Raw genomic sequence first — 14,758 nt, 5'->3', positions numbered from 1 at the left:
TCTCTAGCCAGCTCTTAACCATCGCGCCACTCGGCCGGCCCTCTGTACTTCTTAATCTTTTTCACTTTTTTCACCTATTTCCCCAACTTCCTTCCTGTCTGGTGACCACCAGTTTGTTCTCTGGATCCATGAGTTTTTTCTGTTTTGCGTGTTAACTTATTTTGGTTTTTAGATTCCACATGTAAATGAAAGTCAGATGCAGCTCTTGTCCTCAGAGGCTTGATAGTCTTGTGGGGGAGGGGAGCCTTGTAGTCAAGGACAAGGCAGAGGGCACTAAGTGAAGAAAGTGCAGTGGTGGTTCAGAGGAGGGCAAGCTTCGGAGCTGGGGGCCCTTGAGCCGGGCCTTAGAAGAAGGCCTGGTGGTAGGATCTGGATGTGGGAGATGAGGAGGGTGGCATCTGGGCCTTCCAGAAGGACTATGGGAGACTGAGTCATGGAGGCAGGGAAGTGTGGTCTGATTTAACTAGAGCATGGCAGGAAAGTCTGGGAAGGAAACTGGCTACAAAGGCCAACAGCGTGGAGAACTGTCTTCAGGAAACTGCCTCCAGGACTGATCTCAGAGTCTTCACATAGCAGGCTCTTCGTGGAACTATTCTTGTACATACAGAGTGTAGACAGAATCACATAAAAGCACACACATGCATATATCACTATAGGGAATCATATCCATCACCAGCGGTTATACCCTGAACTGCATGCCACATCTGGGCTATGTGGAACCCTGCATATCCTTCGGGCTCTGTGGAGAACACCCTTCCACCCCATCCCACCCCATCCCACCCCTGACTAATCACAGAGTAAACACATCCTTTGACAAATGTGAGTCATCAGTGGACCAAGCCTCTGGAGTAGTATCCAAACTATCGGGAAACTGGTCATTCTTGTGGGAGATTGATGCCTCTGTGAAACTGGCTCCAGGACCCCTGTTTCCTGCTCCTATGGAAGCGGGACAAAGCAGAGATAGGTCCCATCCTTCCTCAGTCTTTCCATCTCCCCCTCAATTGCTCCCTGCCTCCCTTGACATCCCAGTGTGGCTTCTTCCGTCGGAGCAGCCAGACCTCATCTTTTCCCACCAACTATCACCGGGCCCGTCTGGCCGTGCAACCCTCGGCCGTGGAAGCTGGGGGTCCAGGGACTGTGGGGTAATTGTTGTGTGTGTGCATGTGTGTGTGTGCAAAATATTGTGTGCCTGTGTTCATATGTTTGTGTGTGAGTGGTATTAGAGTGCCCAGCATTCAGGGGACCGGGAATGTTCAAGGTGAAGAAATGAGAATGCATGAGGGTGGGGCGAGTCCTAGGAAGTGGGGTGGGAGGTAATTATAATGGTGAGGTTATAAGGGTATACACAGCCTGGGGCATGCACAAAGGGTTGGGTGGGCTTCTGGAGTGTGAGCATGTGGACTGCAGGAAAGTGCCAAGCATGTCTTTTCTTGGGAATGGGTGTGCAGAGGCAAATGTGCAAGGAGATGCCGTTCGGTCTGGGCATGTAGGAGTCTTGGGCAGTCCTGAGTGACTGTATGACATAGGGGCGCATTTCCACCTTGGCTTGTAAGGGCCAGCATGTTCATGATTTAGGAAGGGGCTAAGTTACCAAATTCATGGAGAGAGGGCCCTGCCCTAACGGGGATGCTGCCCAGTGTTTGAGTATGCAGGGTGTATGTGTATGAGTCTTGAGAGGAGTATGCAGAGCTTAACCATGTTTTTTCTCTGATCTGATTTGTGTTCTTGGGGCCACTAGTGGGTCTCTTAAAAAGCTTGGGCGGGTGGAAACCTTTGGGTTCAGAGGTCCTGATGTTCAACCTTCAACCCCATCTGCCAAGGCAGATGTCCTTGGTCCTGCACCTTGGTCTCCTTCCTGGTTTTTCTCTTGCCGTGAATGAAACCCTGGGGAGCCTGTACTGGTGGTAGCACCTGTGGGGGCTGTTGAGTGCTCAAGATTCTGTCCAGCCCATCTTTCTGCTGCAGCTGTTTCTTTCTGTCCCAGGGGTGGTGGAAGCCATGCCGGGCTGTGCTGAGCATCTGCTTCAGGCACCTCAGCCCTGCAGGCTCCTCATGTCTGGCCTGGTGTTCTTACAGATGGGATTCTTCAAGCGGGCGCGGTACCCCGAGGCCACCGTGCCCCAGTACCATGCGGTGAAGATCCCGCGGGAAGACCGACAGCAGTTCAAGGAGGAGAAGACAGGCACCATCCTGAGGAGCAACTGGGGCAGCCCCCGGCGGGAGGGCCCTGACGCACACCCCATCCTGGCTGCCGATGGGCACCCTGAGCTGGGCTCTGATGGGCACTCAGGGCCAGGCACTGCCTAGCTTCTTCTGTCCCAGCCTGGCCCGTGGATCCCCTCCACCCCTTCCCCAGAGATGGCTCCTTGGGATGAAGAGGGTTGCTGGTGTCCCATTAGGATTGGGCTGGATCTATTTCCTCAGGGGCATAGACCTCTCCTCCCAGAAGGAGCACCCCCAAACTTGCCCTTAGAATGCTGAGACGAGAGGGGTAAATCAGGGGTGGGATCATGGGGTAGGGTGAGAAAGGCAGCAATGTCCTGACGCAAAGATGGGGAGAAGGGACCCTAATCTCTTCTTCTCCCATTCATCCATATAACAGGACCCCAAGGACCTGTCTCCCTGAAAGTGCCTTAGCCCAGAAGGTTGGGGAGGAGGTTGCATCACTGACTCAGGGGCTCTCCCCTCCCTAGTTTCCCCTCTCCTCTGACCTTAGTTTGCTGCATCAATCTAGTGGATTTTGTCTATTTATTAAAATAATATTTGAGGACAAACCTCTGGCCTCTTTGCTGAGTTCTGCTTCCTCATGCCCGAGGTCTCCAGGAGAGGCCTGATTCTCTCTGTTTGCCCACTTCTCAGGACAAAAGTGGTAGTGGGAGGGAGGGTCTGGAGGCCTGGCAGCAATGCATGTATCCTGACTTTTTTTTTAAATTTTATTTATTTAATTTTTTAAAAGTTATTTAAAAAAATTTTTTTAAAGATTTTTATTGGGGAATTGCGGGGAAGGGAACAGTGCTGGGGAATTGGGGGAAGGGGAACAGACAAGTTGCTGTTGTTTTGTTCTTCAATCTAGTTGTGGAGGACGTTGCTTCACTGGCCCAAGTTGGCGCCATCATTGCGCTCTTCCCAGGCGAGGCAGATCAGTCGCCGGCTTCTGGACGGCCGCTCACTGCGGCTGCTGGCCGCTCACGCTGGCTGCTGACTTATACAGTAGCCCATGGCAGCCCACTGCCACAGGGGCTGCAGCCTACGCCATCGCTGGCGACTCACGGCAGCCCAGCTCCAGGTTGAGCTGTTGTTCAGCATCTTAGCTGTAGAGGGCAGTGTCACTGGCCCTCATATGTGGGATCCGAACCGGGGCCCTCTGGCATCCCAAGCCAGCTCTTAACCATCGCGCCACTCGGCTGGCCCTGTATCCTAACTTTTGTGAACAGACCCTGGAGGCACCTGGTATGTCTCAGAAAGAGGGGGGAACACTACTATGGGAACAAGGGAAAGGGATGGGGAGCTGTCCTAGGGGTCAGTGGGCAAACATTGGGAGACCCAGTCCAGGAATTGGCAGGAAGGATATAACAGGGCATAACTGTTTCCTCCCTGTGGTCAGGATAGGGCTGAAGCTTTTTCACTGTGGAAGGAAGGATTGAGGTTAGAGGTTACCCTGGCAGAGGTGGGGGAGGAAGTGGTGGGGTAATGGCTTCTCTCTGCCTAGATTCCTCTCAGTAGAAGATAGACTTGGCCAGTAGGTGGGACTGTTCTGACTGGAGGCAGGACTTAGAGAAGGGTTATTTCACGGCCTTTCCCATGATGTGGGGTCCAATAGGTAACCACTTGAAGGTAGGGGGTTGTCGCTCCATTTGGAGTTCCGAGAACTGGGCGTTCTCAAGGTCTTTCCAGGTCTCCCTGGTGAGGCAGCAGCCGTCTCCAATGTGTTTCCAGGTGGGCTCTAGAACCTGCTGCCACAGGAAGGCCCAACTTCCACGCGGCTCAGCCACGTGCTCCCAGAAAAAGAATATGCCTCCCTGCCAGAGGACAGAGTTAGTGTCACTTGTCTGCTCATTCTACAACTTTCTTCCCACCCCTGCCTCCACCCACTGACCCAGCCTGGTGAGACCTCACAGTGAAGTGGCGGCTGCTGGTCTGAGGGTTTGTGGAACAAACTGTGCTGCTTTTGACTTTTTCTGATCCCCTGGCTCCTACCTTCCTACTCCAAGTGAGTGTGAAGAGCCTCCCCTGACTGAGTGGGGGCGACTGGTGAGAAATCTTTAAAGGGCGACCAGAAGGACAGCATAGCCAAGGGTAGGCAGATAGGGAGTTGGAGAAACAGGAGCAGAGATCCCTTTGTAGACAGAGACACGCACCCTGAGCTTTGTCCTGAGACACATACATCTAACTGCTTCCTGGATATCTCGGCCAACATTCCAGGGAAACCATGTACCTGACTCCTGACTAAAGCTGGGTTTCCTCGCTCTTAACTGTAATCTCCCTAGGTGATCTCATATACCCACAGAGCACACCAGCTACAAGCTGGTGACCCCCAAATCTGTATCTCTAGGCTACATCTTTTTCTGACTTCCAGACCTGGACTTCCAGTGGCCTCTGTGGCTTGTCTGTCTGGCTGTCTCAGTGGCACCTAGGCCTAACAAGCCCCAAATAGGTTTCCACTATCTCAGCAAATGGCACTTTCCTCTACCCCCTCTCACTCCCTCCCCCAGTTGCTCATGCCAGAAACCTTGAAACCATCCTAAACTCCTTTCACTCTACCTCCAGTTCAAAATCTTATGGATTCTACTTCCGCTAATATCTACCTGGAACTCGCCTCTATTTTTTCCACTCTCCCTACATTTTGCTTAATCCCTCAGATTTCAATTTAAACATCACTTCTTTGGGTGTCCTCCTTCCTCTCCCCCTCACTAGGTGGGTCTCCTGTGTGCTTCCACAGCACCCTATTCGGTCCCATCGAGGCCCTGGTCACATATCTTATTCACCAGCAGATAGGAGTTGGGTGGGTGTCTAATGTGCTAGGACACCAGCTTCTTTACACTGGGTGCCCTGACATGAGGGTGGCCCTTTTTCCCTTTTTGTGTCCCTCATGCCCACACCCTTCCCATTTTGCTCACCGGCCTCAGCACTCTCTGGACCTCCTGCAGGACCCTCCTCGGGCTCTGCACAGAGCACAGCACCAGGGTGCTGACCACCACATCCATGGAGCCATCAGCCAATTGTTTCATGTCCTCTCCCGGAGCCACCACAAACCGTTCATATTGGAGATGCCTGTTCTCAGCCATGCTCTTTGTCAGGAACTTCTCAAAGTGGGGGTTCAGGTCCAGGCAGGTGATTCTGCAGCCAGGTGGGTAGAACTGGAAGTTGGCACCAGTGCCACAGCCCAGATCCAGCAGTGCCACCTTCCCGGAAGCTCCCATAAGCCCCTCTATCTGGCCAAAGAGCTCCCGTTTCTTTCTTTCCATCTTGCGGTTGCTCTTTTCAGTCAGCACAGCCATCAGGTAGGGGAAGTAACTTTTGCACAGGGGCTGCCAGAAGCCCAATAGAGCCATCAGGTGCAGGGGCAGGGTCAGGAGCAGCACCAGCAGCTGCAGGAGTTGGACCAGGGTGTCCATGGCAGACCAGCTCTGAGTGGTGCTTCTGTTAGGGCACCGGCCTTTTCTCTCTGTCCAGCTGCTGCAGACACATTCTCTCCTTCCCTGTGATAGGACTTTGTTCCCTGTCTCCTACTTGGCTATTTCCTCTTTGCCAGGGTGGAGTGGGGGTAGGGAATCCCTGCAGAGAGCACAGGTCCCACAGCTCCATAGGCTCTTTCATGTGGAATGAAAGAACAGGTGAAGGAATGGGTGGTGCTGGTGTGTCCTGAGTTCTAGGGTACTCTGCCCAGTTAAAGAGGGTAGGGTGTGCTATCATCTTAGAGAGGAGCGGGAAAGGGAGAGGAAAAAGGAGGATCTGTATCAGATTACAGTGTCATGGGCCAAATGCTGAGGCACAGCTGACTCATGGGGCACATCCTGGCCCCATTCTATTTCTGTCCTTAGGTTCTGCAAATTGGAAATTCTGATTGGAGTCCCTGGCACATCCCCAGGGCTTTGCCCCACATGGAATCCAAACAGAGTACCCGGGGTAAGGCTGATTGGTCATAAGGATTGGTCAGACGCTGGCCAAAAGAGAGGCATTTTCTCAACAGACTGGCATTTATTATTAAACCCAATTCTTGAAGGTCCCAGAAATAGAAGTAAAGAAAGGAGAAAAAGGCGGAGTGGAGAAGAGTCAGGAGATCTGGGTTTTAGAGTTGGTTCTGCTATAATATTAACTTGCTTTGCTTCTTTGGGTGTTTTTTTTTTTTTACTTTCTGGGCTCCAATTTCTTATCTGTAAAATGGGGAGATGAGGAGAGACTGGATGGGCCTTACACAGTTGCTAAGGTCTTCCCTTGCTCCCACCTTTGTGTGATCTACCGAGAATATGGTAAGACGGGAAGCACATGATCCTACGATAGGTGTCCTCACAGCCCAGGACAGCACCTCTGAGGCTTCGGGACCAGGCCAAGGGAGTCTCAGAGACCAGACTTTGGGGTCATAGGCAACTTACCAGAAAGTCCCCAGATGATTAATTGGTGGCTTCTCTTTTGGCAGAAGCCTGTTTCAGAGTCTTGGCGGAAGCTGGTCACCAACAGTCTTTTTTTTTTTAAATTTATTATTTTTAAAAATTAGTTTCAGCTGTACAACACAGTGCAATAGTTATACTTTTTATCCCTCAAAGTGACAACCCCTCTCCCCCAATTCGCCGCCCCCTTTCCCCCCAATATCATACATATCTATTACAATTCCATTGACTCCAAACTGACAGTCTTGAAGATTTCATACCAGCTGCACAAGGGCCAAAGGAAATTTTATTTAGAGAAAAAAATATCAGCAACTTGGCATTATACAAGAGGGAAATTACAATAGCCTAAAAATTTACATCATATGGTCATATCAATAAATGCAGAAAAAGCATTTGCTAAAATCCATCCTGGGAAGGTTTTTTTTTTTTCATTTTTAAAAGAATAGTTAAACAATTTTTGGAAAAGGTAAAACATTCACATGGTACAAAATTTGAAAGGTACAAAAGAGAATACAGGGAAAGTTCTGTCTTCCACCCCAGTCTCCTAACCACTCAGATCCCCTCTCTGGAGCCGCTGGATATCACATCACCAACTACTTGTGAATCCTTCTGGAGATGGAGATAATCTGTGAATAAGCAGGTAACATACACACCACACATTTAGATTCATATGCATACATATTTATACAATTAAGTTTGCGAACTCATCCTAGAAAAAGTGCTACATACCTCATTGCTGAATATCACTATGGTCACCTTTGAAGCACTCCCTTTGGGAAACTATGCACTGATACTAGCGCCTAGTCCACCCTTCAAAGCAATTTTGGAACTCATTTTCTGGAATGGCCATCAGAGCTGTCATCGTATTACCCTTGATGTCCTGAATGTCATCAAAATATCTTCCTTCCAATATTTCCTTTATCTTAGGGTAAAGAAAAAAGCCACTGGGGGTCAGATCAGGTGAGTAGGGAGGGTGTTCCAATACAGTTATTTGTTTACTGGCTAAAAACTCTCACAGACAGTGCCGTGTGAGCTGGTGCATTGTCATGATTCATGAGCCATGAATTGTTGGCAAAAGGTCAGGTTGTTTTCGTCTAACTTTTTCATGCAGTCTTTTCAGCACTTTCTTTTTAAAGATTTTTATTGGGGAATTGGGGGAAGGGGAACAGACAAGTTGCTATACTTTTGTTCTTCAGTCTAGTTGTGGAGGACGTTGCTTCACTGGCCCAAGTTGGCACCATCATTGCGCTTTTCCCGGGCGAGGCAGATCAGTCGCCGGCTTCTGGACGGCCGCTCACTGCGGCTGCTGGCCGCTCATGCTGGCTGCTGGCTACACACGGTAGCCCATGGCAGCCCACTGCAGCAGGGGCTGCAGCCTAGGCCGTCGCCGGCAACTCCCGGCAGCCCAGCTCCAGGTTGAGCTGTTGTTCAGCATCTTAGCTGTAGAGGGCAGTGTCACTGGCCCTCATATGTGGGATCCGAACCGGGGCCCTCTGGCGTCTCTAGCCAGCTCTTAACCATCGCGCCACTCGGCCAGCCCAGCACTTTCAAATAGTAAACTTGGTTAACTGTTTGTTGAGTTGATACAAATTCATAATGAATAATCCCTTTGATATAAAAAAAAGTTAGTGGGCCGGCCAAGTGGCAGGTTGTTTATTTGGAAAAGCCACTGGAAGTGGCTTGGGTGTGTCTGAAAGTTGGGTGGGGCGTGGTCTCAGAGAATCACTAGGGCAGGGCAGATGAATACTGATAGCCAGTTTGATGGAGACTCAGATATGGTGTCTGTTGCATCTGCACGCAGGGAGGGGGAGGGCTCAACAAAGAAACAATGGCTTCCACCAGCTTCATTATTCTGGAGAAAGCTGCCCCTCCAGTCCTCATCCTGAAGCCAGACAGCCCTCATCTTGAAGCCAGACAACAACTCAGTTCTTGCCCTTATGTCCCTGGTACTTTTCGAGCTGCTGCCCCAGCACTGGAGCTCAGAGCAAGTGAGTCCATTAGTGAGTAGTCCATGCATGGGTTCTTTAAAAGGAGCATCTGGGAATGCAGCTGCCCTTCATCTCACTCAGCCACAATTTCTGCTGGTTTCCACAGCCAGACATTATGGGGACTTCTCTCCCTGGCACTGGAATCCTGGGCTGGGACTGGGCTGGGACCTCTCGCTCCTCAGGGGGGGACCTCCTCAGCCAAGATATCTATCCCAATTTTTCTTTAGACTTTATTGGGGGAACAGTGTGTTTTTCCAGGACCCATCAGCTCCAAGTCAAGTTGTTGTTTTCAATCTAGTTGTGGAGGGCACAGCCCACTGGCCCATGTGGGAACTGGCAACCTTGGAGTTATGAGCACCGCATTCTAACCAACCGGCCGCCCCTTCTCCTGATTTTTAAAGGTCATACATGGGTGTGGGACCAGCCCGTTTTGTGTCTGTGCCCCTCCTAGCAGTCTCAAGGTGGCCTCTTCTGTATGTCCATAGTTGTAGGGTTTCAGTTCATCTAGACTTCAGGAGATTCTCAAAAACTGTTGCTCTGTGGTTTAATTGTAATTGATGTGGTCTTGAGAGGAGGTAAGCACAGCGTTTGCCTACTCTGCCAGCTTGACTGGAAATCCAGACATAAACTTCTTCATTTCTATCACAAGACCTACAGATCATCTGCATTTTCTTCCATCTTTCCTCCCTTATTACAAAGGAGACTATGTTGTTACTCCTGTCAAGGGTCAGTCTCTCTTTATATCTATATTACATCACCATCACCTTCTTGATTTCTCATGTAACAGCTTTATTGAGATATAATTCATAATTCACAATTCACATATCACAAATTCACCCATTTAAATTATGCAATTCAGTGGTGTTGTGCAACCATCACCATTATCTATTTTAGAATATTTTCATCACCCCAGAAAGAAACTCTATGCTTATTAGCAGTTACTTTCTACTTTCTTTAAGTCCCCCATCATCACCAATGTACTTTCTGTCCCTATGGATTTGCCCATTCTGGACATTTCATATAAATGAAATCATACTATATGTGACATTGACTGGCTTCTTTCACTTAGCATTATGTTTCCAAGGTTCACACATGTTGTTGCATGTATCATGCTTCATCCTTTTTATGTCTAAGTAACATTCCATTGCATAGATATACTATATTTTGCTTATGCATTCATCAGTTGTTGTTCATTTGGGTTGTTACCACTGTATTATGAACAATGCTGCTATGAATTCTAATGTTAGTTTTATTTTCTCTCTCTCTCTCTCTCTCTCTCTCTCTCTCTCTCTCTCTCTCTCTCTCTCTCTCCTAAATGATTAATCTCTACCTCTCCCTGGGTTTTTCAACATACAAATATGCTTTAATATATGTCAGATTAATAACAAACCAATCTTCTCTTGACTTCATATCTCTCTTTATCTGCCACATGTTGGGGGAGATCATTGAGAAGATGTGACTGCCGATTGATCTGCAAACTGGGCTGGGGCAATTGGAGGCCCCTCCACACCCTTTCCTGTCCCTAGAATGTACACTCTGCCTCCCATTCCCACAAATGGGAGCTGTTCCAAGGACATAGCCTTGAGAGAGTAAGATGCTGCTGAGACTATCTGGCTGTGTATGTGACTAAATTCAGTTAGGGCCTCTATATAAGCTTCTAAGGTTTGGCGGGCAGGTGCAGAAAACTGCTTGTCTTGGATTTATTTCAAAAGAATACTCAGGGGTGGAAGGGGAAACTGGATGAGGAGGTGGATGGGGCAGGATTGACCATAGGTGGATAGTTTTTGGGGCTGGATGATGTATACATGGAGTGCATTACACTATTCTGTCAACTTTTGGGTATATTCAAATTTTTCTATTATACAAAGTTTAAAAAGAGAGAAAGAAAAGAGAGAAGGAGAAGGAGAAGAAGAGATGAGGGGGAGGGGGAAGAGGAGAATAAGAAAGAGAAATAAAATACAATATTTTGCCATATATAATGCACACTTTTTTTGCCCCAATTTGTGAGGGAAAAATAAGGATGCACATTATACTTAGGTAGTACTAATTCTGTATCTATATAAATGTTTTTAATTATTTTATTTATGCTTATGTGTTAAAAGTGTAACCCTAGAAATCAGTAATGATATTTGTATGCAAAATAATACACTGAATACAATAATTGTTTTTGTTGAACTTACTATGAACTTGCAACAATGAAGAGTTCTTGGCCTTCTATGATGTATAAATATCGTAAATTTGTTACTGGTACATAAAATTTCTTGTACTTTGTATCAGTTCTTGTGTTTTGTAATTATTTATTACATAAGATTTCTTGTACCATAATATGCTAAAAAATGCTAAATTCCTTTATAATACAAAAAACAAGTACCTAAATGTAAACAAAAAAAATTTGAATTAAAAAATTAAGATGAAAGATATTTTCCCTGTAAGTTTGGGCCAAAAATGTGGGTGTGCATTATATGTGGGAATGCATTATACATGAGAGTGCATTATACATGGCAAAATTCAGTAAGTCTTAGGTTTTTGCTTGAGTAATTGACCAGCTGATGGTGCCATTTATTGAGATAGTGAAGAGGATGGGCACAGAGTGAAACAAGAGATTTGGGGGGTATCATAAGTTCCATTTCGGACATGTTAAGTTTGACACATCCTCTCACTCTTCCACCTTCTCCAGTCCATTACTCTAATAAAAACTGTTCTAATCAAGGCTGTCAATGACCTCCACATTGGCAGATCCAGTGGATATTCCCTGTTCTTATCTTATTGACCTTTTAACAGCTTCAGAAACAGTTGGTTACTACTTCTTCCTTGAAATACTGTCTCATTTTGCTGTCCCAACATCATAGTCTTCTTGTTTCCATACCACTCCCCTGACTGTTTCTTCTCAGACTCACTTGTTAGGTCTTTCTCACCTACAGAACCTTTAGATTTTGTTTCTTTGGGTTTGATCTTAGATCTCCTACTGTCTGCATTCTCTCTTTAAGTAATTTCATTCATTTTCATGGTTTTAAATAACAGATATATGCTAATTATTCACATATTTATTTCTTCAATGATGACTTTTCCTCTGAGTTTCATTCAGATTTGCATATCAAGTTTCTTACATGACATCTTCCTCAGCATGTCCCCTGGATCTTTCTAGTTCTGGCAACTTCAAATCCATTCTCCACCCAGTCACCAAATGTGATTCATATAGACTCTTATTTAAAAATCTGAATTGTTTTCTCATTGTCTACAGGATAAAGTCCAAGTTCCTTAGTATGGTAGACAAAGCCCTCTGTGATCAGCCCCTGATCAACACCTCAGCCTCTTCTCTGAGTCTTTTTCACTTGCTAACTTTGCTCCGGCAACCCAAGCATGTGCAGTTCCCCTCCTACCCAGCTGTTTTGCACTGGAGCCTCTGCCAGGCAGGTCCCCTACACCTCACTTGGCTCACTGCCTCTTTTTGTTAAATTCAGCTCAGGCTCTTCTTTGCCCAGAATAGTTTTCCTGATGACTCCCCAATTTTCATGAGGTTATAGGCCTCTTTTCCCTCACACTATATACAGATACTATTGTACCTACCATATTGTGCTGAAAATATCTCTTTACACACCTGTCTCCCTTAATGGCCTGTTGGCTTATTCAACACAGGGACTATGTCTTTTATTTTTTTTAAAGATTTTATTGGGGAATCGGGGAAGGGGAACAGACAAGTTGCTGTCCCTTTGTTCTTCAGTCTAGTTGTGGACCCTCACTGGCCCATGTTGGCATTATTATTGCACTCTTCCCGGGTGAGGCAGTCATTCACTGGCCATTGGACGGCCACTCACCGCAGCTCACGGCAGCTCACGAAAGCTCACGTCAGCTGCCGGCCAGCCCCACTGCAGTCTATGCCGATGCTGGCAACTCATGGCAGCCCAGCTCCAGGTCGAGCTGTTGTCCACTATCTTAGCTGTAGAGGATGCAGTGTCACTGGCCCTCAATGTAGGATCTGAACTGTGGCCCTGCTGCTCAGAGCTGGCGTCCCAAGCCAACTCCTAACCAATGCGCCACTCGGCTGGCCCGGGACTATGTATGAGGCTATTTCTATAGCCTCAATACAATAATAATTAATAATGTTTGCAGAATGAATGAAGGCTGTAAAGAAACCAGATGCATGAATAATAAACAAAACACACTTATAGGAAACTATTAAGTGGAATTCAAAACAGTATTGCATGTGATTAGTGCCAAATATGCATGGGACACATTCCAAGTCTGTGGGCTAGAGTGTACTGTGAGGGAATAAGTTCTCCTCTTCCCTTGGTTGAAATTAGGGCTGTTGTTACTGTGAATTATTTATTTTTTTTGTTTTGCAAAACTGCAGTAATTAGTATTCTAGAAACTTGCTATTGAGAGTGTGTTCTCTAGACCAGCAATCTGCGTTTGCATTATTTATTTATTTATTTTTTACTGGGGAATTGGGGGAGGGGAACAGTGTTGAGTAATTGGGGAGGGGGACCAGTCAAGTTGTTGTCCTTCAATTTTAGTTGAGGAGGGCCCAGCTAGCTCAGCTCCAAGTCTAGTTGCTATCCGGCCATCTATCTGTAGCTCGTGGCCACTCAGCTCAAGGTGTTGTGTTCAGTCTTAGTTGCGGGTGGGCATAGCCCACCACCCCATGCGGGAGTCGAACAGGCAACCTTGTTGTTAGGAGCATGTGCTCTCACCAGCTGAGCTGTCCTGACACCTGTTGGCAGCTCAGTGGCAGCTCAGCTTGGCCGCAGCTCACTGGCCCGTGTGGGAATCGAACTAGTGACCCTGTTGCTCAGAGCTCACACTCTTAAGCAAGGTCTTAACCAACTGAGCCACATGGCCGGCCACTGTATCTGCATTTTTAACAAGATCCCCAGATCATTCATATGTGCATCCATGTTAAGAAACCACTTTATTGGCTGAAAAAGAGGGTGGTGCTTGTGAGCTCAGGGTTTTAAGTCCCTCTCCCTCATCCAGGAGGCAGTGCTCTAGGAACTTGGCTGGCTTGACATCCCAGAGCTTGACTTCAGAAAGTGGTGATGGTGAAGGCGCCAATCTAGCAGCTGTGCCCAGATGGCCATGTTTAGACACTCAGCACCTCACAGGCAGGGTCAAACAGGAGCTTTCTGGGGCCTGAGACTATAGGTCCAAATGGAGTCCAGCCAGGATCAGGCTAGGTGTGTCAGGAGGTGGACCTAGATGGAATTGGTAGGCGAGACCATTCAAGGCCTGGTCAGTGAGCATGGGTCAGGGACAGAGGATCAGAGGAGATAATTCCTGAGGTTGGGGCAGGGACTGGGGCTGGGCCCTCAGCTTTAGGAATGGGGCGAGGCTCAGGGGTGGAGTAAGGGTCAGAATGTTTAGTGTAAACATCGTTCTTGGTAATCCAAAGCAATATTTTTACATTTTGAAGGAGTGACTGTGCTAAAATGTCCTGCTTTACACTGCAGTTGTCAGACTTTACCTTAGGTCATAGAATAACTCACAGGGAATTTGGGGTGGAGTGGCAGATGAGCACGTGCCCCTCCAGCACCCCAATGTGTCTTCTTTTTATTTTTGTTAATTTATTTTTATTATTTATTTATTTATTTATTTATTTATTTATTTAAATTGGGGAATTTGGGGATGGAAACAGCGCTGGGGAATTGGGGGAAGGGGAACAGACAAGTTGCTGTCCTTTTGTTCTTCAGTCTAGTTGTGGAGGACGTTGCTTCACTGGCCCAAGTTGGCACCATCATTGCGCTCTTCCTGGGCAAGGCAGATCAGTTGCCAGCTTCTGGACGGCTGCTCACTGCGGCTGCTGGCCACTCACGCTGGCTGCTGGCTACACACGGTAGCCCATGGCAACCCACTGCAACAGGGGCTACAGCCTATGCCGTCGCCGGCGACTCATGGCAGCCCAGCTCCAGGTTGAGCTGTTGTTCAGCATCTTAGCTGTGGAGGGCAGTGTCACTGGCCCTCATATGTGGGATCCGAACTGGGGCTCTCTGGCGTCCCAAGCCAGCTCTTAACCAACGCGCCACTTGGCCAGCCCATATTTAAAAAATTTTTTTTTAGCTGAGCCATCCTGCCACCTGTTGGCAGCTCAGCGGCAGCTCAGCTCGGGCCGGACTCGAACCGCTGTTGCTCAGAGCTCAAACCTTTGAGCAAGCTCTTAACCAACTG

At 47.6% G+C, this 14,758-nt stretch overlaps 2 protein-coding genes across 2 annotated transcripts in view; one reads left to right on the top strand and one right to left on the bottom strand.

The window, feature by feature from the left end:
* The window catches only part of ITGA7 (integrin subunit alpha 7), a 34,163-nt gene extending 31,389 nt beyond the window's left edge, over positions 1–2,774 (top strand). Inside the window, 1 exon segment of the mRNA XM_019668997.1 lies at positions 2,077–2,774. Coding sequence (XP_019524542.1) covers positions 2,077–2,307 — 231 coding nt within the window. The 3' untranslated portion in view covers positions 2,308–2,774.
* Positions 2,775–3,341: 567 nt separating this feature from the next.
* Positions 3,342–5,867, bottom strand: TMT1B (thiol methyltransferase 1B). The gene is made up of 2 exons (XM_019669001.1): positions 5,118–5,867; positions 3,342–4,019 (listed from the first exon to the last, which is right to left on the bottom strand). Exons 1-2 carry the CDS (start codon positions 5,613–5,615, stop codon positions 3,783–3,785), a joined length of 735 nt encoding a protein of 244 aa, XP_019524546.1. The 5' UTR covers positions 5,616–5,867; the 3' UTR covers positions 3,342–3,782.
* Between the last annotated feature and the right edge of the window lie 8,891 nt (positions 5,868–14,758).

This window comes from Hipposideros armiger, unplaced genomic scaffold, assembly GCF_001890085.2.
Source record: "Hipposideros armiger isolate ML-2016 unplaced genomic scaffold, ASM189008v1 scaffold_548, whole genome shotgun sequence".
Classification (NCBI taxonomy): Eukaryota; Metazoa; Chordata; class Mammalia; order Chiroptera; family Hipposideridae; genus Hipposideros; species Hipposideros armiger.
The sequence above is the reverse complement of the archived record's forward strand: the minus strand, read 5'-3'. Positions and strand labels throughout refer to the sequence as shown.

Coding starts and splice junctions, on each gene's coding strand:
- TMT1B (XM_019669001.1), bottom strand. CDS start 5,615: ATGGACACCCTGGTCCAACTCCTGCAGCTGCTGGTGCTGCTCCTGACC. Junction 4,020..5,117: donor TCCAGAGAGTGCTGAGGCCG/GTGAGCAAAATG, acceptor GTCCTCTGGCAG/GGAGGCATATTCTTTTTCTG.